The following is a 25,751-nucleotide window of genomic DNA, read 5'->3' on the forward strand; positions in this document are numbered from 1 at the left end:
TATTTAAACAGCTTTTGCAACTCTTCCAGAGCTTTTAGACCCTGATGATATTTTATGATATTTTGATATTCCCTGCTCTCAAGAAGTTCTGCTTTGCGTGCACATCCACAGTTTATTTGGACATCCCCTTGTTCACAGATCTCACAGAAAATGACACAGCACTTCCTTCTTCATCTGCTAACAAGTGTCGCAGTGAGCTACTAAGCACAATCTGCTCACAAGCTCCCACCTGATACGTGCAAAGAAGGTCCCAGTCTTTCTACTGACTCTAAAATTGTGCCAGGAATCAATGTCAGCTATGTTACTCTACTTGAGAAACAAATACATCTTTTTAAATATTGTCCTCTTTTGTAGTTTAACATAGCCACCTACCAAAAGAAATGGTCCTTTGGCTGCCCAGTCTCTGGAACTTCCTGCACCATATTCTTTCCCAGCCAGCACGATCAGAGGATGACCAGCCTGCTTGTATCTTTCTGCAGCATCAAACACATCAAGCTGGAATGAAAATGACAAATCCTTTGTGTATTTTGGAGGTGTGGAAAAAAACACATTTCTGAGGACAAGGAGAAAGTGTCCTCCCACAAAGTGCTGAAGCCCACACTTGCTTCAAGATGGATTTTGAAAGCATTCATCATATAATACTGCATGACTTCTAGCCCGGCCTCATTTCCTAAGCAAATCTACACCTTCTAGTATCACTTCTACAATGATTATACTCTCTAGCGACACATGTGATAGCACCACACTATGCAGGTCTGAATGACCTACCGCTTTAATTCAACATGGTTCCTGTCATTTTATCAGCTTTACTTAAAAGGGACTTGAGTAATAACCTAAGCTGTAAGAGAGACAGCCAGGGTTAATCCACCCTGCTGTCAGTGAGCCTGAGTTCAGAGCAGCTTCTGTACTTACAGTTTCCCCCGAAGGGAAATGGACAGTCTGAGGTCCCTGCTTATCAATAAACTTGTTCACCAAGCGAATGTTTGCAAATGTTCCTCTTGCCATGACAGCATCATTCCCTCTGCGGGAACCATATGAATTGAATTCTCGAGGAGTCAAGCTTTTAAGGGAAAATAAAAAAGAAGAAAAGGTCAGTGTTATTTTAGACTAAAATGCTTAAAAAAATATATATAAAATCAATGAGCAGGTGTCCCTGACGCAGCAGCCAGATGTGCTTCTAACTTGTTTCTAAAACACTCAGTAGCCAAGCTCACAGCTTCCATCATGACAACTAATGTCAGTAGCACACAGGTATCCAACTATTCAACTTCTTCTCTTATATTTTTAAAATTATAAAGGAAATGTGTATGTGGGGGAGCAGGTTTCTACTGAATGCTGGAACACAGAAAGCAACTACCAAGTTATTCTCAACCCTTGCCCAACACAGCAGAACCTGACAGTGATGCAAGAACGTACGGTGTCAAGAAAGGCAAAAAGCCATGTTGTGTCAGAAGAAGCAAAAGAAATTCTTGATGGCAACTGAACATTTGCCCAATTATTTATATTATCACAGCATTTAGAACAGGAGACACCACCGTCCTAACGAGCTAAAAGGCAAAAAGAGAGTCCCTCATGCAAGTTAGAATTAAAAAAAAAAAGTAATAGGTAATTTGGATCTAGAGATAGAAGCATGAGGGAATATTTTGAGTTAGTAATCTACAGAGAAAAGAGTAGAGGAATGTGTCAGCGAACTGTTTGCACTGGACTACATCCAGAGGGCAGTTCTGACATAAAACATTTGTTTTGTAACGTGTGGGATTATTTAGATTTCGAAGAGTCTGACAAAAGTTGATCAAACAGACGTAAGCAGCTAGCAGTCAAAGATGACAACACTCTTTGAGTCAATTCAATCTCCAGAATTATCTGCAGAAACACTTCATTTTTCAAATAGCTCTGCTGTATTTCAAAACACTGGTGAAACTGCAAAAAGTGCTAAACCAGAGACTGAATTGTCATGGTACATCTAAAGACTGAGTAGGGAGACACAGGAAATCCACCTCTTGCCTTAAGTTGCAGTTACTGTTCTAAATTGACAGACTGTCCTTAGCAAGAATTTTAGAATCAGACCACAATGACTTTACCAGTTGTTTAGCTCATCCTGATCTAGATGAAATAGTTTCCTGGGTGAGAAGTCAGTATAAACACTTTTTTTTTTTTTTTTTTTTTCATTAAGGACCCTGATAATTTCATCGTTAGCTTCAACAGGGAGACAAATCCTGATTCCTGTATTTCTGAGCTGACTTATTACAATAGTCTGAATGCTTTGCCCTCCCTTCTCTCCACATAGAGGTGTTGGGGCCCTCAGTTGACCAATATTAACAGACCTGGACACTATCTGAAAATCGTCAGAATCAATGAAAGTTGATGAAAGAAAAGTATTAGAAATGTTTTTCTTTTTTTCAAATGTTCTCTAGGAACAAGCATACAAGCATATGTGAGCGCAGTAGATGTGTAACCTAATAACATGAATGGGGTTTATATTCTCTTCCAAACTTGAAAGAAGAGGAATAACCAAAAAAAAAGAAAAAGATGCCTACCCTCTGCTGGTCAAATAACGTGCTGCAGGACTATTCCTTGCTATATTCCCAGCTGGAGATATGTGGTCAGTTGTCACAGAATCCCCAAAATTCAGCAGGACATAAGCATCTTCTATTGATTTGGGGGTCTGAAGAGCCAAAGTCTAATCAATACAAGTGCAAAGAAAATAATTACAATGTGAGACAGAGCTCCTTCACTTTCAATGAAAGTGTAGGACACGTATCAGTATTTAGCAAAATAAAGCCTACGTTCTTATGCAAGCTAGCAGAAACCTTTTAGAAAATTACCTCTCTTAAAAATTAAATACTGAACAAAATATGGTCTCTGCCTGCCAGGGTGTTCATGCATATAAAAAAAAGATAAAGAAAAAAGTTAGCCTAGGTTTTTCATGATACATGGATGAAGAGGTGGAAACTCTAGAATTTGTAGGCATACGCATCAATCAAAACCTCCATTTTATTGGCTGAAATAGTGATCTGAATTGTTAAAGAAATCATGTAGGCAGACCTGAGGCTTGCATTTCTTTTGTTTTTCTCCTTATTTGCTTTCTCACTACTTAAAACTATTCTACCTTAAAAGGAAAAAGATATTTTTTCAAATCCTGTAGTAACAGAAAATCCTCTGGATTTTCAGATCCCTCGTGCAGTATTACAATAAATACGATGGGTTGGATGTAACATTTGAAAACCACGGCTTGTACAGCCTAGGATAAGCCCCATGCTGGAACCATGGGTGCTCTCATGTCCTTCTGCGTGGCTTTACAACATTTTAATATGAATCAAGGTCCTACTATAAAACTTAGCCTGTATCTGAGTGAAAGTGTGCACCTACCAGACCATCAAAGAAAGGTGGAGACTTGATGTACGTTGACTTGGGATTCCAAGTATACAGTTTGTCTGAAGGCGCATCTAAGGCATTCCAAGATTTATTTACTGTCTGAAAAAAGAAAAAAAAATACAAAAACATCCTACAGCTTTGCTTTCAGAAGCAATGGAGTCCCTTTAGAGTTCTCATAAAATCACAAATTTGACTTCAGTTAAATCCTTCCATTTTTAAGCCACTAGGTTTTTAAAATTTTCTTATGACAACATACAAGGTGTTTTTACATAACTGTATCTTTTAAAAGCAAGAGTGAGGAACTAAAAAAACACCATTCATCACTAAAGAATAGCTACTCATCCAGTTTCTGACAACTATCTGTATTATGTACACAGATAATACTTTGTAACTCCCCAATACTTTTATCATTACTATTAGTAGTAGTAATCATAAGAAGCTTCATGTAAACCTCAAGCATGTTTCATTTCACAACTGAGGAACAAACCATTACCAAGCACAAAGTTCTCCTCTTTTTTTTTTTAATGTGAATGCTTGAAGTAGTAAAAACAAAATCTATGCCATTCAGGAAAAAAAAAAAAAAATCTTGTATATCCTTACATTACATAAATAATTAAGGAAAACTTTTCAGAACGCCATCTACCATAAGAATCAATTCATTAACAAGAAATCATTTATAAAAAACATCTCTCTTGAAAATATCTCTTTTGAATGTCACAGCAAAGCAAAAGTTATGAAAGGTTCCACTTCATTATCAAGATCACCTTATTTCTATATTTCTATACACTTATAGTAGCACAGCACAACTTGAACTGAAGCACTGCACTGAGCATTAATTCACCTCTATTTTTTGGTAGACTTCCTTGAACATTCCAGGAATAACAAACTGCTGCTCAACAGCCTGAATCTCACTTCGAGTTGGCCAGATGTCTTTTAGGAAGATCTTTTTCCCTGATGCATTTATTCCTGTAGGAAACAGCACTGTTATGTTTCTTGTACAAATATTCCAGTGGGGGTAGGGAAGAGGGGGCGTACATAGGTAGTATACTTCAGCAGTGTGATCCTCCTAGTCTGACCAGAGGTTGTAAGATGCCATTTATTTCATTTACCAAGGTCTGACAGAAGGGGGCCTCATGGACTTGATCCCTATACATATGTCTTTTATAATTTCCATTACAGAGAAATCTGTAGAATTATTTAAACTGGAAAAGATATTTGAGTGTTGCCTAATCCAACTCCCTGCTCAAAGTCAGCCAAATCAATCAAGTTGTTCATGAGATACTGCAATCTAGATATAGCCCAAAAGATGACCCTGCAGAATCAGAATATCTGCCAAATTTGGTTTTTCATTTCCTCCACCATAAAGACCATTGTTGCGTTAGTTAAGAGCTCCACTCTCTATCCTAGAGGTATTTGTCCATTTGAAGCCTCTCCCTTCAACCACGGCTTCTGAGGAGATTAATTACAAACAGTTTTGTTTATAGGTGAGAATAGTTTTGTTAGGTAGGAAGAGCAGCACACTGATAATGTTTTACCCAGAGGCTCTCCCAAAAATGTCTTACCTAAAGGCTCTTTCTCAAAGTCGATCCGGATGGTCCCTGCAATTGCATAGGCTATGACCAGTGGTGGGGACGCCAGGTAGTTAGCACGAGTATTGGGATGAACACGTCCTTCAAAATTCCTGTTTCCAGACAAAACACCCACAGCAACAAGGTCGCCCTAGGAGAGAGCATTTGAGACAAAAGATTCTGTAGTGCTTCCAGGCTTCCTGTAACCATTATGTCTACAGAGTTGTCTCATGCTGAGACAGAAATGACTGGAGAGTCACAGAACTTTTCCCTTTCAAATGACCCCAAAGCATATCACACTGAAATTTGAATATAGGTTGAATTTACTTTCCACACCATGAGAACAGACAATTCACTGTGATCCATCTCAGGAGAGCACAAGACAGAGAACAGCTTACCTAAATAAGCTGCACTGGAAAGGCTCTTTGATGCATACCTTTGTGATGGCCTCAACAACAGACTCTGGTAGGGGCCCACTGTTGCCAATGCAGGTCATGCAGCCATAGCCCACCACATCAAACCTAGACAGAATAGAAAAAAAAAAATCACTGGCAAAAAAAATTATTTTCAAGCCTCAAGTTTAAATCCTTAGCATGTGGCTAGTGTTAATTTTAGAAGACATATTGCTTTAACAAATTAATTGGTACTGAAAACAGCATTTTTAACAACAAATAATTATCGTACCAGTAACTTTCTGTACACATAGAAAAAAAGACCTAGGAAACATGTCCTCTAGAAATATGAAAGACAACACATTGTCACTATTTTAAAACTACTACTCTTGAAAAATAATCAGTTTTCCTACTTAAGAGCATTAAGTCTTCAAGAAATAAGAAAATGCAGCAAGCAACAAGCTCTTTGTGTGTGTTGGCACAAGGTCAGACAACACAACAGCATTATGTTAACTTATACATGATTATGCCACAGGATTATCTGCTGCATCTTTTAAAATACATAAATAATTATTTTATTGCAACACTTGTCATTAATGCTTGTAATTAAGCAGCCCTGAGCCAACAGTAAGAAAAGACCCCTTACCCTAACTGAGAGAGGTAATGCATAACTCCACTCTCCCTCAGATAGTAAGTGACAACTCCGCTTCCTGGAGACAAGCTAGTTTTAATGTATGGCTTCACTGTAAGACCAGCTTCAACAGCTTTCTTAGCAAGCAATCCTGAAAAACGCAAAGGAAAACTGAAGTTCTTCATGGAGGTAAGACCATTTGGTGGAAAAACATGTCAACAGCAGTGCTATTAAAATATGGAAACGAAAGGGGGCTCCATTTCCAGCAGGGTGATGATATAGACAGAGTTGCACACAAATGTTGTAGCCTTCCTTCAGATACCAAAACCGCTCCACTGGTTGACCAGCATGGACCTAAAACATGGAGCAGCTTTGATAACTACACAGTATTTTCTATTCCCATGCCCTTCTTTTGCTCTCACGTATTCATGTCGATAAGCGAATACAGCTCAACTCCACTATGGAAAGTGATCTCCAGCAGTAAGGTATGACCAAAACCATTTTGTTTGCTCTTTGACAGTTGTGTTGCACATCATTTAGTGTATTGGTTGCACTGTTTGAAACAATTATTTGTAGTTGGGATTGCCTTTAGCTGAGGGAGTAATTTCTTCACTGTTCCCCTTTGGCAGCCAAGTCAAAAGCACCCCCTAATCTGCAGATAAAGACTCTTCAGAGTGCTGGGCAATTTCATTTGCACCTGCAGAGCCTTCTGCACATTAAACCCTTAGAACTATTAACCTAAGCAGACTGAAATATCAGCATCTCCATCAACAAATAGGACAGGGTTTAAAAATTGCTCTCAGGCTGGAGCCAAGCACTTGAGGCAATCATACCCTTAGTATGTACCTTAGTAGGTAGATATTCTATGGGATACACCAAACAACGGCTAAGAAAGCAGGACAGAGAGGGAGAAGGCCATCTACCTGGAATGAAGCTACTTCTTGATTTGGAAGCAGGAAATAGGGCTCTACTACTGTGATCACAACTAGGAAAAAAATGATGAAAGCAGCAGCTCTTTTGGCTGTCAAGAGTAAGGGAACCCAGGAACTGCTCATTTGAAAGGGCAAAAGAGCAGGTCATTTCTCTTCTGTTCATGTTCCTCTGGTCACTTTTGTCCCTGTGGTTTGTAATTAAAAAGATATCTTGTGCCTGAGGAGTAGACTGAACAGTGACCAAAGCTGCACACCAAAGAAAAGGTAACAAATGTCACTTCGCTAAACTAAACTGAAGTGACTATTATCCAGGGCAGTCCACAAAACAAGATTTTCCCTGCATCATACAGGAGCTATAAGGCCAGATTAAGTGACTTCAGTCATTATGTCACCCTTTCATGGGAAAAGAACCTGCTGACAACACACACTCCTTCCTACATTTGTAGGATATAAACCTGTATCCTGTAGGAAGGCCTTACGCAGGGATCATATAGTGAGAGGTAATGCCTATCTATAAATTTGAGGAGGAAGATAGGAAAAAAAAATATGTGTAAGCATGCTGCAAGCAACTGGGATAGGGAGCTGAACTGGGATGCTGCACATGGAGCCTTTTAAGCTGGTTCTCCTCTTGAGAGTCATAAGATAAGAAATTTTCAGCCCAGACCGGTTAGGATAAAAAAGACACAAGCCTGCCCATAAGCTGCCTTTTATGACCAGAAATGTCTTACAACCAACTCTAACAATCCTGTCATGTGGTATTTGAACAGGGAGTCAGAAAATCTACATCCAGCCATCTCTTGGATGTAGTTGTAATCTACAAGGCTCAAAGATAAACAACGCCAGAGAACACAATTTCCCTCAATTTCAGTTGCTCAGATAGTTCTGACAACTCAGTACACTTCTTAGCATCTTTTTGTGCTTTGTTAACAGATTAAAGCACTTACAGAATTAAAAACACAGTTTACTCTTCTTTACTGTCCCTCTGGCTTTTAATAGCCTCTCCCTCAGCTCCACTCATAGAAGACCTACATACAGTTTCTGTACATGTGAATAAAGGCCAGAAGCTCTAGTTATTTCAGGTACAGTTTGTTCTGCAGAAAAGACAGTATAGGAGAACTATGTTTTCCTGAGCCCACATTTCCAGGTATTGAAAAAAATACTATTTCCAGAATTTATTTTGTTGGCCTTAGAGACTAAGGTCAGTTTAACATGAAACCAGAATGACGAAAACTGCACTGTGCATTCAGAATTACATCAGTACTCTATTTGCCTTTATAACACATAACCAGAGGCACGGAGAAAACACCTGCACACTAAAGTGACCAAACTTACCTGCTCCCAGCATAACTGAGGGGTTACTGGTGTTGGTACAGCTCGTAATAGCAGCAATCACTACCGAACCATGAGCAAGCTCAAAGTCACAGCCTTCAAAAGTAAATTTGACTTTGCTGTTGTGCAAGTCGGGGGCAATCTGGAATCCCTTGAATCCTTGCTGTAAGGACCAAAAGAGTGTGGTTAATACAAATATTTTGAATGAGAACTGATATACGCTGCACTCCTAGTCAGCCCAAGTGATGGACAAAAATTACTTCTATGGGGTCCCTCCCATTCTTTCTCTATCAGTAAAAGAACAGAGTCTTTATAGTACATGTATTTTTTCCTGCACAGACATATGCTTTCTTGCTTGTTCAGACATACCTTACCTCCATCTGCCCACCCTAGATAACTGTCAGGTACTGGACAGCAAAGTCTGTCCAGAAAGATGACAGTTTAGCTGCAGAATCTAGTTCTGAGATTTCGGTCAGAGCGCTTGAGATTTGCATGTAAGCAGTGAATATTACACAGCTGACAACAATGCAACTAGCTGACTAGAGAGGCCAAAACTGAGAGCTGAAACAAAACAAAGAGGGAAGAACTGAGCCCAGTATGAAATATTAAGTTTGTACACGTGAAAGGATAAGGCACATTTATAGAGTTTGAAACGTCTAACAAACTAAGAAAATGTGAGATTGCTGTAGCTTAGTTCTCATGCTCCAAATCACTGGAGTTTTCACATGTACTGCATTCTAACAGGAAGGTTTTCCATTTTATATAAAGATATAATCTGATTTTGCAAATATAATTGTTTGGGTCTAGACTTTTGACTCTAATCAAAATCTTTTTTTTTTTTCTCTCTTACTGACCATTTCTTTCAATGGCATGATGTAAAAGAGAAATACTTCCTTCTTAGAATGTCTTTCATGGCATCTTCACAATCTTTACCAACATCAAAGAGACATGAGGACACATGCATTTTTGATCTATCCAGAACACACAACTGCCTTATGGAGCTCAGTGCATGAGGCATTTGAAAAGCTGGTTAAGTGACGGGTAGCTAACACAGAGCTCTGTGCAGTAGCTACTTTGTCCAGTCTACTAACAATACATAAGTTGACTGGTATAGAAATCCCTGTTGTATGTTGCTAGGCCTCACATGGCTTCAGACTGGTTTAAATCAGAGAGAACTACAACTTTAGTCAGACAAATCCTCCTTTGTGTGAGAACACAGCACTCTGATTTTAAAGTACTCACGTTGTTGATGCCATTTTCTAAATCGTATTCAAACACCAGTCCAACACCCTCCTTTTACTCTTCAACAAAGAAACAAACAGCACACTACTGAACTCTAGAACACAGGCTTATAAAGACAAGACAGCTTCTGGAAACATGCTTTTTTTTATAGGTTTATAGGATGAAGTGTTCATAGTCCCTACCTTGGCTCCCAGACAAGTCTCAAAGTCCTTCTTCATATCTGATACCGCGACTTTGTCCTGAGGCCTTTTTGGTCCACTGCAACAAGGCACAACAGCGTGGAGGTCCAACTCAACCACCTATTCAGCGAGAGGAACAAGAAAGGGTTCGACACAGCACAGCAAGACGAAGTCAGCAAAACGCAGGTGTGCGTAACTGCCCACTGCTGAGTCAAGGCTAGGCCTGCATATCTATACACTTCTTTCAGAGAATTCATGTGAGGACAGCAAGATCAGAAGAGAAGGAACATTTCTACATTTAGACCCTGCTAATTCCCAGGTACTGCTCTTGAAAGTACCCTGGTTACTGGATATGGGAATAAAGTATTTAAAAATGTAAACAGTTCTGAGTATTACATCCTTTCAGATGCTAGTAACAAGACCATTTTCAGAAAACAGCAATATGAAGAAATCCCACTAAAGATATAAACTAGATCAGACTATCTTACTTTGAGAAAAACATTCAGAGATTGTAACAAAACATTATAGGCTATCATATTCTCCTATTCCTCACCCATGTTTCAATGTCCTTTTGACTGTGTGCTTTATCTTTCTGCATTGAAAAAAGTATTCAGAAAATGATTAAACTCTTATCGTAAGTTGCAAGACAAAACTCTTCTAGCTGAAAAACTGAAACTGTTCTTCAGTTTCCAGGTCACAGCGACCTTGGTTTTCTTGCTCAGAAAACAGTGTGCAATGTCTGCAATTACCACACACAGCTTCTCAGTGTCTTGATACATACAGTGAAATAATTTGTTGAGCGTTAAGAAGGACACAGATGGGGCACAGCTTACAGAAACCACATCCACACTGTACTCATAGGCTGTGCTTGGGAATGGAGCTCCCAACTATATGGATCCTACACAAATTACAAAATAGGCACTGCTTGGAGCTGAGTTGTGAGTCCATCTTTCCCTGTGCCCAAGTTTCACACCTGGAGGGCTAGCTGTCTTCTTCCACTGGTCAAGTGTCTGAGCAAAATAGCTCACATTAAGGCAAATGAATGGAGGGCTACAAAGCTCCTCAACTATTTTTTGGTTTCTGTAACAGACAACAGTAACATGGTAGGACGGAAAGGCACAAAACAGTCTGAAGATGAAATCACCTGTGTGAAGTCTGGATCCTGAGCGGAATTCTTAAAATCTCTTAGCATTCCCACAGCCTCAAGGTATTTTCTTGTGGATGTAATCTTCTCTTTATCACGACCTAATGCAAAAGTCAGACACAGGAGAGGGAAAAAAATGCAAGTGAAAATACAGAATTACAATTAAGAGAAAAAAAAATGCATTACTCCTTATTTAACACTGTTCACACCATTAATTGCACCAAAAGATCCTTTCAACTCTAGATTCTCGCTAGCAACTAAGTGCAACGAAGTGATTAAGTGCTCTTAGCGGCTTTCACAGAAAAATAATTTAGTTTCTTACTTTTGCAATCAGGACAAAATAGGTGCAAGCGGGGCTAAGTAGCCATGTTTGCTAGGAAATAGCTTTAATTTGGCTCTTCCAAAAGGGGAACACTGAAATCAAGAAAACCTGAACAGGCAATCACAGATAAAAACATACAGAAGCACATAAGGCGTTCAACCCTGTTTACTACAGCATATAGTCTTCAGTGTCCCTGCTTTTAACTGCACCCTGAAGTCATGATCCCTTCTCACTCTTACCTGTCTGCATCAGATACCCAATGCTAACGTCATCCACTGGGAAGAAGGCAGCCGTTGCTCCGTATTCTGGACACATGTTGGCAATGGTGGCTCGGTCAGCAATTGACAGCTGGGCTACACCAGGACCAAAAAACTCCACAAATTTACCCACAACTCCAACCTGACGAAGGTGCTATTATATATTAAAAAAAAAAAAAAAAAAAAAAAGAGTAATCTAAGGTGATTTGAAACCAGGGAGATTTGATACACATGAAATTTCAAAGTAGAGAACAAAGAACTGTAAGGCTACAATAGTAAGACATAATATAGTAATGTATTCATTCTGAACTTAACTCTTTTTCTCATTTAAACTAGATTCTATCTTAGAACAACTGCACTTTTCTCAGTGAGGCTTTCTAAGGACAGAAGAGCATGGTCCTCTGTCCATAAACCCAGGATCAGGTATTTTGATTTTGGATAGCTTTCTTCAACTGTAGATTCTCCAGAGAGGCAGTGTCCCATAATGAACACATATATCTAATTTCTAACCTCCAGCTCATTATTAGAGGCTGACTATCACTCAGTTCAGTCACAAGTTGCAGAGTGAATAGACTGCAAACCACATTTCTTTTGAGATAGCAGAGAAACAAGAACAATCTTTTATAAGCCCTTGTTTTCCCAAACAAGCCTGCCCATAGATTTAGAATAGGCCATAAAATCTCAACTGTTTCGTTTCATCTGCTTTTGAGAAGCAGGCTTGGATAGAAATGTTGCAGATGGCTTTGGAGAATTAATTCAACTCCCACGAAGCGACAAAGCCTAAAAAATAACTTTTAAAAATGAAAAAATAAGTGGAAACAGAGTCCTTTTAAGTGTGCAACATAGTGTCTTTGTCTTATATATGCATAGCTTCGTACAATAATGACCTAATAGCCAACTCAAATTACCTTGGTAATGGTGAGCACTATGTCAGTGGATGTTACCAGTGGCTGGGGGTTTCCCAGCAGTTTATAGCCAACCACCTCAGGCAGCACCATGCTGATCGGCTGGCCCAGCATCACTGCTTCTGCTTCAATGCCACCAACACCTGGAGGCAATGACATTATACAAACACACTATTTAAAAACACAATGTAGTGTCAAAAATAAACTTACGAAATGCAACAACTAAGTAGACAATTTAAGTTGTGAAAGGGGAGAGAAGGTAGACAAAAGGAGGGCTGAGTCCTGCACTAAGAGGCATTAGTCATCTTGCTTCACCAAGGTCAGGCTTTTCATTTCTTTCTGTCTCATACTTCAATCTTTGTTCCTCAACCAACTGATGAGATGATATGTAAAATTAGTAACCTATTCCGAAGAAATTTGACTTTTACAATAATAGATGTAAAAATTCTATTTAATGTCATAAACATGCAGAGAATTAACAAAGAACAATTATGCTAATATGACATGGAGTAGTGTATAAATTACACGCAGAACATTATCATGTGGTTATCACACGACAACTACAAAATTATTTTGAAGAAATGAAAGATTCTATAAATCAAAGTTATGGATAGCTCTAAGGAAGACTAACAGGAAAGTTACTTGTTAAGACGGAGCTATCTTCCTTAAGTATAGTATCTTTCAACAGTTTTGGCATGTGTAGGTAGGAACCTCTAGGTAAAGACACCTTCAGTGTTAGAGCAATACAATTCAGGTGTCTACCCCATCTTAGTAATGTATTAACATAAAATATCAGGTGGTCTTAATTGTACTCAATCTAAAAAAACATTATGTTTACAATAAAATGACACTCAAACGGCAGTTTTCTAACTTATAGCCCTTAGAAAGTCCCACTTTGTACCTCTTAAACCTCCTTTACATTTTGCTTAGTTTAATTAACAACCAATCTAGCACAATTTACTGCAATATTATCTGAATATGGGGGCCCCATGTGCAAGGGCGACCAAATATGGAATAAAAGAGGTCTAATCTCGGTCTGTCTCAGATCTCAGGTCTTCAAAAGATGAACTAATGAATATATATATATATGTATGACTAAGTCTACAGAAATTCTTCTTTCACAGCAAGTTTCTACTTGTATTGCTGCAACAATACTATAAAAGGTGGCACAAGCCATGTCCTATTTGCATCACCTGTGCTGCTCAGAACCTGATAAGCATCTTTGTGAGTGATTAACATAATCGTTTTAAGGCCACTGAAAGTCTTCTGTATTGTACAGTATCTATTTCAATGGGGCTGCTACCTGCTACCACCAAAAAATAGGAAGATGAGGCACACCTGAAGTTTTCCCCACCATATGAGGGATGAATGTGACACTTCATTATTTGTTTATTTAATCAACATTTCAAACATCGCAATTAAAAAAAAAAAACTATTAATTTCAATCACTTTTATTCCATTGACTGTTAGTATTAGACCATATTTCAGTATTGTTCTACACAACCTCCTCCCTGGCCATAATAAACCCAGAGTCAACATCCAGCAACTTCAATCCAGCAGTGCATTTACAGTACTTCTTATTAAGTAGCACTTTGAAAAAAGCTAAGTGTACTAGGAACAAATGGTTGTTTCGTGATACTTCAACCTCCTTGCCTTCCCAAATGACTAAAGAATTTCCAAAAATTTAATAGCTTTCCTTCCCTTTTTCCTTGTGATTTAAGTGCAAAACAGAAGATAAATCAAAAAATTAAAAAGAAAAAGCACCAGAAGCGCTTTTATAATCTAAGGGTGTTACCAGAATAGGAAGCTAAACCACAAAACCTTAAATAATCGTAAGAGAATTGTAAGAGACCTTACGAGGTTGCTTATTTGAGGTGCAAATTTGAAACACAACCTCTTATCAGCCCACAGGTTATTTATGATAAGCTAGTGCACTTACCCCAGCCAAGCACTCCCAAGCCATCTATCATGGTGGTGTGCGAATCTGTGCCTACCACACTGTCTGGATAATAGTAACCATCCTGATCAAATACCACTCTTGCTAAGTACTCCAAGTTCACTTGGTGGATGATCCCAGAGCCTGGTGGAATAATTCTCATGTTTTGAAAAGCCTGGGAGCCCCACTGAAACGGAAGGAAGTACAGGTAAAAGTTTTCAATATACACAAGTACTAGAAGAATATTTATTCACACTTGTGAACACAAATAGGATTAAATCTTTCAGTACCTTTAAGAACTCAAACCTTTCTTTGTTTCTTTCAAATTCTAGGTCCTGATTCTTCTGCAAGCTGTCTGATCTGCAAGTGGAAATAACCAGCTGTCATAACCAAAGATCTCCACCTACAATTTGAGGACAATTTAATACACTGAAGGAGTGAAAGAAGTAGTTGTTAATGATAATGATGATCAACCATATCAGTTTTACTAATATTGCAGCTATGAACTACAGGCAACTACAGGCAACTGAAGAAAACGATTTAAGAAGTCTTACAGATAATACCTCTGTTCTGATTCAATTTTGAGTAGTGGCCTGAGTTTTACGGGTGGCAAACCTGAAACTTGTAGTTTGGGAAAAGCTTCATATGTTACAGCAGTATGAAGTTTTCTGCACATGAGTCAGAATCAACTAGCCCAGCAAAAAGAGGAAGCAGAATCTAACTGAAACTTTGGTTAAATATAATCAGTTAAATAACTATCACAGATGAGCGACTACACATTGCTGTCTGAAGCCCCTGTTTTTCATCACAGAACTAACAAACATTTCACTTGTGTCAGCTACTTCTCCTTCAACCTGATCAACCTAAGCCTGAGCACTAGCAAAAAAACGGAGGTTCAAGGCTGGCCAAGATTCTCTCCATATGCATATGACCCTAATCAAAATAACATGGTTAAGACAAAACCAAAACAAACAAAAAAATAATTTGCAAAAAAAAAAAAACAGTGAAGTCTTGGATAGTTCTTATAGTACAAAATGAGTGTTAGCAAAATACTTAGAGAAAGAATCAAAATAGTTAATTTTGTCCTAAAACTTGTCCTAAAGGTCTCAGAAAAGGAACTGCACAGTTTGTTTGGAAGAATAGCTTGGTAGGCCCATGCGTAGCTATGAGTGAGGTTTAGTTTCACCCCTATATGAAGCTCTAGTATTTTAGTGTTGGCCTGCTGGGCACATGCTGTGGATCAAATAGCACTGTGTCTTTATAAAACTTACAGGATCTATATTAATCAGTGTCCATTTCTCTATGGAGGCAACGAACCAGCAGATTCTCAGAGCTGGGATAGTGCTGCTCAGTCTTTTCTTAAATAAATAAAGAAGAAATGACCTGACCTTTCCAGAAAACTCCACAGGGTCAAAAAAAGTGCATGTGGAAAAAAGCTATTTCTGTGCAACTAATAATAATGTAGTTTTATTATGGAAACTTCTAATCATCACAGGTTTGAACTGAACCTTTTCCAATTAACATGCAGTCCAGGCTCATGCTGCTGAGAGATGTCCTACAGAAAGAACAGAATTTCCACAACTATTTCCCACCAACTAATACAACAGCCTAACTGAATCAGCTCCTAAGGTTTAAAATGCTACTGTCTATATTCTAAGAATATCACAAATGGAACTATCTTCATTGCCAGCAACTGGATCTACCCTCCTAACTAACATTAAGAAGCAACAGTCATTTTGTACTCTTACCCTCTGTTAAAGTCAACCTGGATGGAGTGATCTATTACTAGATCAGCAGGACAGATGGGGTTAATTTTTTCAGGATCTCCACCAAGTTTCTTCACAGCATCACGCATTGCAGCAAAGTCAACCACAGCTGGTACTCCACTAAAATAGAAGAGATATGGGTAAGCTGAAAAAGTTTGCGGAAAACAAAAACAAAAAAAAAACCAAGAAAACAAACACAAGCCAGATCCTGAGACACAGGGACCCTCTCTTATAATAGGAACAAGCTGCAGTCTTACCCCCAGGCAAGGGATCGCTATCTTGCTCTACCACAGAGAGAGCCCTTGGGATGGCAAAGACAGAAGAATTGGAAGAACCGAACTGTATCTGTATCCAGAGCATTGTCAGAAAGAACTAAAATTAATAAAGTTACAGAATCAGTTTAAAATGCTTGACCGGGAATCAGGAAACTAAGACACAGTCAGCATTCCTGTGCGACCTTCAACTGATTTCTTCTCTTTTGGTCTTCACATTCTGTAAAACAGACTCAATTTCTTGTTTCATTTAGTTGGCTGATTTTAAGACAAGGGCCAAGTCTTCCTAGGTTTTGGAAGCACAGGAGAATCCTCTCCCTCATCACAGCTGTTTGGTATCTTCCACACTTGAAGTGAAACTGGTAAAGACAAGTCATGAGACTAAGGACGTGAATATACTAAGGATGTGAAGAGAACTCATCTGCAAAGATAACCATACTTACAGAAATCAACTCAACTGTCCTAACAGATGTCTAGGAGAACATAAAAGGACAGAAACAAGAACGTGTTCAATTTATTGGACACGTTGGAACACAGGTTCTTTATGTATCTCTTACGAAACACCTTAAATTACAAAACACAGCTGAGCCCCCTGTTCTTAGGTCTTTGGCTAAGATTCCTATTTTTATACTATCAATGTGTTCTTGTGACAACCCTGTGCACCCTTGAAGCACCAGTGACACATAAACAAGCTAAAAGGCCTCTTCATCTTTGAATATGAATGTCTCATTCACCCGAAAACATTGTTAAACTCTTAATTTTGTCTATCCTTCCTCAGTGAGGCAGGTCAGCTTTACATGGGGGCAAACTAAGGTACATGAGAATCTTTATTCCCCACAAGCAACTCATATCAGATGATAAAGCAATCGAAGAACAGCAATCAGAAATTCTGGCACTTCAATGTCCATCCTAAACAGAAGATTTATATATTTTAATATCTATTTTAACAAGGCTTCTGGTGTTTCTCAGGATATATCAATGTTTCTAAAGAGGTAGCTACTACCATTTCCATGCAGAAGACTTTTCAATTCATTTGAGAAACCCACTACCTACCAACGTGTCTGATTTTACTGGCTCAGAGTAAAACAGCTTGTGTGTGATGTGTGCGTGGGGATTTGGCATAATTCTGCATCCTGCTCAGTCCATTAAGCCTCTGGAAGAGCAGCTCAAACCAGAGAAAGTTTATGTTTTCAGCTCTTGACTGCAAGGAAACTTCTAAAAATCTAGCAAGAACACCACAGAAAAAAAGGAAAAGGCTTTGTAATTCCTACAGAATTTTAGGCTGAATTTCTGACTGTTTACAAAAACAACCACAAAAGGTCCATATAATCCAATGATGACTAAAAAGACGTTAGCTCTGATTAAAGCAAATGTGAGAATGACGGATAAACTAATCTTCAGTGGGGCTGTTCACTCTTCCAGAACTTACACATATTAATGAAAGTAGTAGATGTTATGTCATCTTAATGTCATAGATTCAAAGGAGAAAAAAAAAAAAAGTTACTTTTTCCAGCTTACAAATCATATATAACTGAAAAGAAATATAGAAAATCAATTTATGTTCTTAGAAGAATTCAGAACACAGAATGGTCAGAGTTAGGAAATTCTTTAGTTCTTATCGTGGACTTTTAAGAGTTGCGTATTTTCTGGAAAGTTGCCAAGAGCTGCATTTCCAGCAAGCTCCCACTCAGGAGACTGCACAGGAACTTCATTTTTTTCATAAACACAGCTCCTCTGAAAGTATATAGGCAAACTTCTAGCAGTGGTCTAGAGGTAAGAAGGCAGAGAGGCAACAAGTGGAAGAAAGTCTGCTGGAAAGTTTGGCTTTGTGGCTTCAAATTTTTAAATGTTAACTTTTTTTTAATAAGTGGAGAAGAAAATACTTGAAAAGATACTAATTCAGAAGACAGCATTAACTGAGAACTGTAATGTGTATAAAGTTGAAAGCAGGAGCCTCTGAACCTAGGAATCTAAAGGGGGTGTGGGAAAGAGTCTCTTAATATTGAATTTCCGCATTTGAATACAAACTGATCCATCTCATTTTCGCCCTCTTTTTTTTTTTTTTTGAAGAGTTCCATAAAGATTCTTATTTCTCCATCCTAGAAGCACTTCATCTAGTGCTTTTATAAAACTTTTTGCCTCTCTACATGACATTTGAGGAGAATGAAAAAGCCTGCTCAAAGATTTCCCCTGCTTCTCCTTCTCCTCAACTTCCACCCTGACCTGAGAACTGCTGCCTATTAATCAGCCCTGCTCATCTCAGGCTGTGTAATCCTGCTCGCTCAGCAACCCCCACCTCTTAGCTCTGGAGAGCACCAGACTCACGTGAAGTCTTGCAGAATAACTCGTGCAGGCTTAAATGGCACCTCAACATTCTTGTGTTGCACCACTTTCCAATTGAGAATATTCTCCACGTCTTCTTTCTTCACAAGAAAGTCATCACAGTTACGGATTGCTGCTTCCAAGAGAACTCGAATAGAAAATGGTAGACGTGCTGCATGGGAAAGAAGCAGAAGAAAAGTCTGTTTTTACTGTAGGGTGAATTTGCACATGTGAACAAGTGCAGAATTCTACTCCCAACACACTGTCTTCACCTTTTCTTTATTTTACCCTCACTCTTGCCACCACTAAAAATGCACTAGAAAAGCACAATTTTCTACTTGGCATGTTGGAAAGCATTTATTTGTCTAGCCAATCTCTTCTTTTCCAAGAATGGAGAATGAAACCTACCTGCATTAAGACTGTGCATCACAGTCTCCTTTTCCTTCAAGATAGAAATATTTATACTTGATAAAAAGTAACATTAGAGTAGTCCTGGCACATCTCTACTGAGAGGAAGATAAGTGAAGAAAAATAAAAGACTGTCTCTCCCTTGTCTCCTTTTCAGTTGGTTTTGACTTCTTTTCAGAATATTTCAACTGAAAAACATGGTGGAAATGTTTGCCATAGTTTTCCACTCAGGATCCCAGGGCACAGAGATCACCAATTCACATCAGGAGCTCATTAGCACTATCATAAAAACAGTACACCATTGAGCACTGCACCATGTATAAAATACATCATGTAGCACTGAATACACATGCTGTTTAAAAAAGAATAGGGAGAAATTCTCCTGTTTCAGGATATAAATATTATGTCAACTTTTACTGTTTTATCTGCCACTAAGTTATTGCATTTCTGTGCTGGAGAGTGAGAATTGTTTGCCCTTTTCCTCTAAAGGATGTGGAGTTTATGAATGTTGCGATTCTGAAATAAATAAGCTGGTAATGACACACATATATCTGTTTCTAAAGACTCCCCCTTGCTTTTCAGAGACCAAACCCGACATTAATTGATTTCTGGTCTAAACCCTCTGTCTGAGTCTGCAATGGATAAGCATTGCTGACATTCAGAGAAAGTGTTCTTCCTTTTGCTGCTTTGGTTCCTGTATTCTCCTTAACCAAACACTTCCTCTTTGAAGGAGTGAAAAAAAGATGCAAGATTTTTACCAGTGTCACAATAAGGATGCCTGAGGATATTCAGGAAGCGTCTGAGAAAAAAGCTTCCTCTGAAAAGAAGTCTTCTAGTCTCTTATTACTTTTCTTTTCAAAGGTGATGAGCCTTTCTGGATAATGAAGACAGTCATGTCAATGATAGGTGCTTTCCTGCCTATCACAGCAGCAAGGCAACTACTGAGACCTCACTTAATGCTTTCACTAGTCCTCCCCATATCCATTTAGAATATCCATTCTAAATTTCTACACTTAAATTTTACTAAAACTTCATTCCAAGAACTACAGGTAGCATTCATCATCGCAGCGTCTCTTGCAGAGCTGCTTGGCATCAAGAATAACCAAAACCCCTATGTCCAGGCAGGTCCTGTTTCAGGATATCGCTTTCTCATGTTGTAAACATACCATATCTTGCATCTCCCAGTTTTTTTAGATTGAAGAACTTCTTCGCAGGCTGTTTGGGGTCCAGCGGCTCCACAATCCGTGCATAAGGGTTGCTCATGGTTAAAGAGGCTGGTATACACAAAAGGTAAATCATTGTTATTTTCACAACATCATTTATAATCGTCCCACACGCAAAGCCTACATCAGACAGAAAGGAATTGCACAGACCGTATTTGTCATGACATTTCCCTTACAATTTGCTTGGAACACCTTCCCAGAGATAAAAGGCCTGGAGGAAGACAAACGTATTTTGAATCGTGCAGATACAACCTATGGTTTATAAAGTTCAATGTCTGCAGTGAGTCTGCACTATTACCTACTTTATGTTGCTTCTAGATAGCCTCCGTGATCTAGGAACCACTACAAGTATGTGATCCTATTTCTGATCTAGCCATTCAAAATAAAGCAGGAAAAAATAAATAAATAAATCAACCAAACAGGAAATATGATGGCTGGAGAAAGAAAGTTGTAAGGCTACAAGCCTTGACTGATTATCTAAGAAACACAGAGTCTTCTGTACTTCAGAAAAATCTGTTCAGATTCCCCACCAAAACAAAACAAAAACATAGCACAGAATCAACTCTTCCTGAGGTCTTCAAAGTGTGTTTGTCTCAGTGGTTTAGTAGATAAAGAATTTCATTATGACCTACGACTTCAGCTTCATTTATACAAGTAAATTAAACTAGTGAAAAATGCTCCCAAATACCACAGTATTCAAAGGCAGCCTGAATTCACACTAGAAATCTCTTCTAACCTCCAAAAGAACCTCCTTATGCTAATGTATGCATTCTTATTACCTGAATGTTCCCTGAAGAACTATATGAATTATATAAGGTACATTAGATAAAATAAGCTTTATTTTAGCTCTTCTGCATCTCATTTTTTTGTGCACACTTGTTAATTTGGCTAGCATCAGTGCTAACTATCTTGAAACCTATACTGCTATCAATATTGTTATCTAACTAGCCATCTCTTCACAAAAAAAAAAGTTTGATTTCCAGCTTTTCAGAATCCTGCCTCTACTTCTCTCTCCCGCAGTGAGAGAAGTGTAAAAGGATCCTAAGTATCAGTATAGACACCCTGAAAACGACGAGGGCAGATTTATTTGGAGTAAGTCATAGCTTTCCAAATATAAAACGAGGAAATTGTTTTTCCTCCATGTGACTTGCCCTTCCGACAGCGAGAGAACATATACAATTAACAGCTGCTCCGTACCGTCTGTAGCAGTAGCTATGAAAACAGAGGGTTCATATTTCTCTAGTTATGCCTGAAGACCACATGACTTTCAAGTGGTAAAAGCTCTTTTCCCTCAGTCATGGATAAACTCTCTACCACTGCTGAATTAGCAGCACAGAATCAGCAGAATAGTTTAATTTGGGCACCTTAACAGGATACTTAAAATACTAGAGAAAGCTTCCCACAGTGAAAGCAAAGACGGGATTTGACAACCCCTGAAAGAAAAGCATTGGCTTTTCAAGCTTGGAAGGTTTAAACTTGCAGATGATATGAGAATCTGTGAAGAAAAAACAAACGATTTGGGGAAAAGTGATGAGGTGGTGGCACTCATGAAAAAACGCTTGCTTCAGGGTGGGAAACAGAAGACAGATGGAAGACGGAAATATCCCTGACCTTGCTTGAAAATACAGCACTTACCACTGAGACTCCACCTAATCTTTTATCTATGGCCTTAAAATGCTCCCCACATATTATTTCCTACAGATTTATGTGCTTCACTACTTAACACTGCCCCTGTGTAGGAATTTGTACTTTTCCCATATATTTAACAGGGCTTCTCTAGACAGCAAGAACAAGTAGCTGATCTTAACAAAAAGGGAGCTGTAGCAGAGCATGAGGCTACTCAACTGGAAATCCATCACATTAATACTGAGTATGTATTTTCTGACATTACTAAGAACTATGTATAACTAGGGAGTACTTCCTAAACCAGGATTAATGTTTCAAGCTTTGTTCCCCTGGAGCAAATGAACTTTGCCACTTACATAGCTTTTCTCACAGTTTCATAATCTGCTCAGTGATGAGCCTTAATTAAAAGTATCTAGGCTTGTACTTCCAATGTGCCTAAGTTCTTGATCTCTTACTGGCACTAAGGAGATTCAGCAAACAGAAACTTCTGTCCTTCAGAACTGCAACATACTCTGCCTAATGTACTTGAAAACATACATTTCAAGCATGCTGCCAGAAGTTTGCATTTTCCATAGGAAAACACAATCTCTCTCAATACAAGTCAGCTCTATGCAGTACTAAGACATCTGTGAAAAAAATCCATCCATGGTATAAAATTAGTGAAAAATTGAGAAAGCTTAGGGGGAAAATGCAGACTGTTGGTGGATTAAAAAAAAAAATCTAGTTTAAATACACAAGTTGCCTCAGCAAAATATCTGTTATTCTAACATCTACTAAAGAAAGTAAAACCCAAATCCCATGAGCACATGGATAAGTTTCCACACCAGTACTAGAACAAGTAGAGTCCTGTTTTATAATGCATCTAGCTGTAACTACTTTTGCGTGCACTCAGAACAGAACACATGCACACAGGTGATGTTGCAATAAACATAAATTTCTTCTTTTGATAAAAACATGCTCTTTATATTTAATGCTTACTCTGTTACAGATAAGGCCAGTATTTATGAAATGTATACTGCAGCACTGCTGTAAACATCTCTTTCAGTGAGATTTCAGTGCTAACAGTGATTTGAAAAAGAAAGTCTTTAAGGAGTCTAATGTAGTGGAAAAGAACAGAGGTCACTAACAATTTGACAAGTGGGCAACTATTCCACCAATACAAACTACACTATTATTGCACACTGGGGGAAAGGACAGTAATATCTAGAGGATTCTTTAAAATACTGTGTCTACACAAAGTTTCACAGAACCCCTTCAACCTCAAGGCTCAAGAGAGGCTTCATGCTGGAACACGAACAGAAATCCAGGCTGCTGACTTCTTTGCGTATTCCAGATGCCTAAAGCTTTGACTGCAGCACAAAAGTATATATTCATTGAAAACATCATGTGCTACACTTCCAGTGCATATTCCTTTTAATCTCTACATTTTACAGGCTATTCCAAGCATTCTGAGCATTCCAGTTCGTTAGCAGCACTGTATCTCATACTGAGAAAGCCAAGGTCTAGTTCAGAGGTTGAGCTTGCGAAATCTGTCTCTTAAGTCTTAAAGATAACTCCAGTTCCAAGGGAACTGGAGGCTTAGACGTGTGCCTAGTGCCAAAATATGGATGTCAGATGCCCTCGAGTCATCCCTCTGGGAAGCCAAATGCTGCTTGCTTCCTCCTTCCAACACACTCAGCTAGTTCACTTGCTGCTTAAGAGGCAGTGGATAGACTTCTTTTGCATCCATCCCTCCTGCTTTTTACACATTTGCACATGTTTGTAATACCCTCACACTACCTCTGGAATACAGGCAAACCTTACAGCTAACAAACCCTAGACTCTAACTGAGCAGGCTCAAGTGCTAAAGGAATGCTGTGCCAGCAGCTTCAACACGGAGTGTCCTAGTTAAAAAGCAGACACTTTTTTCTCCCCACAGGAAGAGTTATTATGCCTAAAAGCACAGAGACACTTTTTTGGAGACTATCAAACACCGAAAAATGGAGTCTTGAAACCCTTTTTCCAAAGGAGCCACTCTGAACTCTAACCTACTTCCTACCTCCATACAAATTTGTTATTCATTCCCCTCCTGTTTGCAACCTTAAACTGTTCATTAATTATTATGCAGCTTGAGGCAGTTTGAACAAAGAGCCACCCTTCAACTTTACCAGAATACTCAGGAGAACGTGCTTCTGCACGTTCCTATTGCGGAGTTAAGGTGGAAGAGCTGCAAGGAGCTTGGGAACACTTTAGGGAAGTGTGTTAAGTACATACAAAGGTTTGGCTCAAAATTTGGTTTCAATTTCAGTCCGCAGGCATCCCAGCATCAGCGTTTTTGTTTCAAAAGGCTCACATGAAGGGTGGAAGGGGGACTGCAAAGGTGCATGGACATGGGGAACCAGCAAGAGCTTTATATTAACCCCATTAGGACTGCAGAAGTTCCATAACGGGGTGGCTAGTTCTGGAAGCCTAAAGCTCCCCTTGTGCAGCCTGTCATCCCAACTGCTGCAGAGTAATCAAAAACATGCAAGTAAAAAGCATCCTTTCAGTATGTTGCACTAGTATTACTACCACTGTGAAATAAATGAGGAAAAGGTCCTAACTTCTTGTGCTGCTTCAGGAACAAATTCTTTTTTTTTTTTCCCCTCCAAGAAAAAAAAAAAAAAAATGCCACTCTTCACTTCAGACCTTTCCATTGATATGAATCATAACTCCAGGGAGGGGGAAAATTTCCAGCTATTATGTGGTAAAATCCTATCGTGAGAGCCTGTGTTCGAAAATACTAGCAGAAGAGATATGCTGCTATTCTTACCACTTAAACATTGACAATATTATTTTTCTGTGGTTTTCTGCAACAATTGTGTCAGCTCTTCTACCATCGCTGCAGGAACCTCCCCGAAAAACAACACAGCAAGAAACTGTTCCTCACTGGCTAAAAGGGAACAAAGTGGGGAAGAAAAAGACTAATTGCAAAAGGTTTATGATTAAAAATGGAATCTGAAAGCCTGATAGTCTTTGGTTGAGCACTATTTTACTCAATACACTCTGCAAAGCAACACTAAGTAAGTGCCCAGATCCCTGCGGACACTGGAAACCTCCACAGGAATCTTCTGTCACATAAAGCCAATGAGGATTAAAGTGATGGCAATTTTCTGAGTAAATTCTCACACACTGCACGGGCCCTGGAGGGACGAGCTGTGCTTCCCACTCCCGGCACAAAATCCTCCCTATTTTTCTTTGAAGAAATAACAATCCCCAGAAGTTTAGTCTTGGGCAGGCTGACGAAGCACAATCGCTTTTAAGCAAAGGAACAGCAAATAAACACAATAAACACCCTGGTGTTAACATTCCTCCAGGGTGGTCTTCCTTTACCTCACGGATTAAAAACATGCCAATACGAACAACAGCAGCAGAGCTGGGGATATTAACTCCATTCCCAGCTTCTGGGAGGGGAATTGCCCATTTCACACCAGTTTCTCTGCTGGTGCTAGGGGTAGGTGAAGAGGTCTTTCCCTTCACCCCCCTTCGCGGCCCATGCAGAGGAGGAGGCCAAGTACCAAAGTACAGCCTGCCATTAATGAATAAGGGATCGGGAGCAGAGAAGCGCAGCCACCAAGAAGGGCTGCAGGGGGGGCGAAGCCCAGCCCGGGCCTGGCCACAGCCTCTGCACCTGAGGACACGCCATCACCAAAAAAGAAATAAAATGAAATAAAAGCTGGCCATTGAGCATCGTCCTCCTGCTGCGGCCGCGCTCCGCCGCTGCTGCCCCACGGCCGCTTTCCGGCCCCTTCCAGGCCCTTCCCGGCCTGGCAGCCTCGCCGCGGCTCCACGCGCGACCTGGGCACACGCGTGGTGCCCGTCGCGCGCCCCCTTCCCGCCCGGCCGCACTCACCAGGGGCAGTAGGAGGACGTGGAGCAGGAAGGAGGCACGCACCCTGCCACC

General features: G+C 39.4%; 1 protein-coding gene across 1 annotated transcript in view; it reads right to left on the minus strand.

Annotated features, from left to right (window-relative positions):
• Nucleotides 1-25,751, minus strand: part of ACO1 (aconitase 1) — a 28,588-nt gene extending 2,837 nt beyond the window's left edge. Inside the window, exons 1-19 of the mRNA XM_026041255.1 lie at nt 25,701-25,751; nt 20,147-20,254; nt 18,576-18,744; nt 15,961-16,098; nt 14,503-14,572; nt 14,216-14,399; nt 12,280-12,419; nt 11,354-11,525; nt 10,793-10,893; nt 9,652-9,768; nt 8,231-8,390; nt 5,982-6,117; nt 5,380-5,464; nt 4,938-5,094; nt 4,217-4,341; nt 3,370-3,474; nt 2,538-2,680; nt 913-1,060; nt 373-495 (exon numbers count right to left, since the gene is read on the minus strand). Coding sequence (XP_025897040.1) covers nt 373-495; nt 913-1,060; nt 2,538-2,680; nt 3,370-3,474; nt 4,217-4,341; nt 4,938-5,094; nt 5,380-5,464; nt 5,982-6,117; nt 8,231-8,390; nt 9,652-9,768; nt 10,793-10,893; nt 11,354-11,525; nt 12,280-12,419; nt 14,216-14,399; nt 14,503-14,572; nt 15,961-16,098; nt 18,576-18,744; nt 20,147-20,243 — 2,370 coding nt within the window. The 5' untranslated portion in view covers nt 20,244-20,254; nt 25,701-25,751. The remainder of the gene's footprint in view (nt 1-372; nt 496-912; nt 1,061-2,537; nt 2,681-3,369; nt 3,475-4,216; nt 4,342-4,937; nt 5,095-5,379; nt 5,465-5,981; nt 6,118-8,230; nt 8,391-9,651; nt 9,769-10,792; nt 10,894-11,353; nt 11,526-12,279; nt 12,420-14,215; nt 14,400-14,502; nt 14,573-15,960; nt 16,099-18,575; nt 18,745-20,146; nt 20,255-25,700) is intronic.

The sequence above is a fragment of the Nothoprocta perdicaria genome, unplaced genomic scaffold (assembly GCF_003342845.1).
Source record: "Nothoprocta perdicaria isolate Ctin4 unplaced genomic scaffold, notPer1 scaffold_280, whole genome shotgun sequence".
Classification (NCBI taxonomy): domain Eukaryota; kingdom Metazoa; phylum Chordata; class Aves; order Tinamiformes; family Tinamidae; genus Nothoprocta; species Nothoprocta perdicaria.